Source organism: Myotis davidii, unplaced genomic scaffold (genome assembly GCF_000327345.1).
Source record: "Myotis davidii unplaced genomic scaffold, ASM32734v1 scaffold21, whole genome shotgun sequence".
Lineage (NCBI taxonomy): Eukaryota > Metazoa > Chordata > Mammalia > Chiroptera > Vespertilionidae > Myotis > Myotis davidii.
In genome coordinates this window covers 94,287-96,235 of record NW_006292573.1, presented here as the reverse complement: position 1 = coordinate 96,235, position 1,949 = coordinate 94,287, and the positions used below count along the sequence as shown (strand labels likewise).

At 36.7% G+C, this 1,949-nt stretch overlaps 1 protein-coding gene across 1 annotated transcript in view; it reads right to left on the bottom strand.

The window, feature by feature from the left end:
• The window catches only part of DTD2 (D-tyrosyl-tRNA deacylase 2 (putative)), a gene marked incomplete at its 5' end in the record, with an annotated part of 17,661 nt that overhangs the window by 11,424 nt on the left and 4,288 nt on the right, over window positions 1-1,949 (bottom strand). The window contains one exon of the mRNA XM_006766022.2: window positions 1,393-1,462. Within this exon, the coding sequence (XP_006766085.1) occupies window positions 1,393-1,462 (70 nt within the window). The remainder of the gene's footprint in view (window positions 1-1,392; window positions 1,463-1,949) is intronic.

Here is a 1,949-nt window from a genome sequence, read left to right as displayed (position 1 = left end):
TACATTTAAAAATATGTATATAAAAACAACTTTAGGACATCAATCTTACATCACAAGGACAAAAGTTCTCTTCCTGTTCTTGAAGATTTCTAGTATACTATTTTATGATTAGTAAAGATTTAATTCAAGGCAAAATATTAACTCAGGAAAATGGACAGAATGTGTAATTCCCAGGCATTAGGTCCTGGCAAATAACCCTCTGTAACAGGAGCCCTCATTTCATGTTCTCTAAGCTCCCTGTTATCCTCTAGATTCAAATTTTAAACCATTACAGTTACTGGTTTTCCATTCTCACCTATCGTAGGTCCCTTAAGTCTAGTGTTAATCCTTGGACAAATTGTCAAACATGCTCGATGTCTCAGTATAAAATTCCCTCTAGGGGTTTTAGCCGTTAGTTTAAGCTGTTCTTCATTGAACTATTTTCCCTGGAGTTCCACTACTTGAAGCTCTTTTAGGTTAACTTCTGAATGCTTCAACTACCCATTTGTGTAATTTATGTCTTATTAGTCGAACTCATGGGTATTGTCTTTCATTCATCAAGAGAATATAACCTGTCCCCAATTTAGGGATAGAGCCATTATTTTAGGGTTTTGGGGGACATAATTATTATATCAAATACTGTCTTGAGACTGTATTTATGTAAATATCACACAGAATGGGTAGTGCTATGGACCATCCAGTACACTGGAAGGCTGCAGCAGGTCAATTATCGTTCAGAGACGCTTAAACATTGACTCTGCTTTCTCTGCCCCTGTATGAGATGTGGATGTCACCTGCCCCTGGATGAGATGTGGATGTCACGACACTGAGCTCGGTTCAAGAATCAGAGAACCTTATATTTATACACTTTTTCTACAAATAAATGCATAAAGGGTTAATATAAATTCTCCCATAATAATGATGCCAACCTGAGCTGTCCAGATTTGAAGGAGCCACATCTTATGCATCCCATGTCACCTACACACTCCTGTTAGGGACTCTGGGAGATAAGAAAACTATCTTAAGAAATGCAGCATCTGTTTCTCCCTATATGTGGCCACCCTGCTTCCAACAAGTTTCTGTATCCCTGGCTGAATCTGAGAGAGATAGATAGATAGAGATAGAGATAGAGATAGAGATAGAGATAGAGATAGAGAGAGAGAGAGAGAGAGAGAGAGAGAAACACGATTCTATAAGCCATTTGAAATGCTGCAGATGTTTTAAAAGAATTCCACCACACTTATTTACTTTAAACTTTGGAATAGGCAAATAGCTGAAGTCAACAACAGTACAGAATTAAGTCATTTACAACTTGCCAGTAAATTTAAGATTGTGCCTTTTGCCCTGTCAGGAAACTTATCTATCTATTGCTACACATTCTTACTCAAAAAAGAAACAACATCAAAAACGTACCCATTTTTGGAAGAAGTTCTTTATCAGCTCCCTTGAAAAAGCACACGTAGATCACTAATCCTCTCTGAACCTAAGAGAAATCACCACAGTAAATGCAGATTAGAGAGAAACTTCTATGTAGAGATAAAGAGGTAAATGGATAAAATTTCACAACTGTTACAGATGTAAAGTTTAAAGGCAAAGGAGAAGTTTTTACAAAATTGATTTCTTAAATATGTTGAGAAAACAAAATCTTTCCAATATTCAATCTCCTCAATTATCATTTCTTTCAAAAAATTAAGTTTAAAATACAGCCAACATAGTGAGGAATACAAGTTTTACCTTCAAACATTTACTTCTAATCAAAATCATTAGACTATGAACTAGTTTCCTCCCCCTAAGTAAGACTGACAGACTTAGAAACATTTAGTTTGGGAGAAAAACCAAGATGGCGGCATAGGTTAACGCCGGAGTTTGCTGCCTCGAACAACCACTTCAAAAATACAACTAAAAGACTGAACAGACATCATCCAGAACCACAGGAAGGCTGGCTGAGTGGAAGTTCTACAACTAGGAGG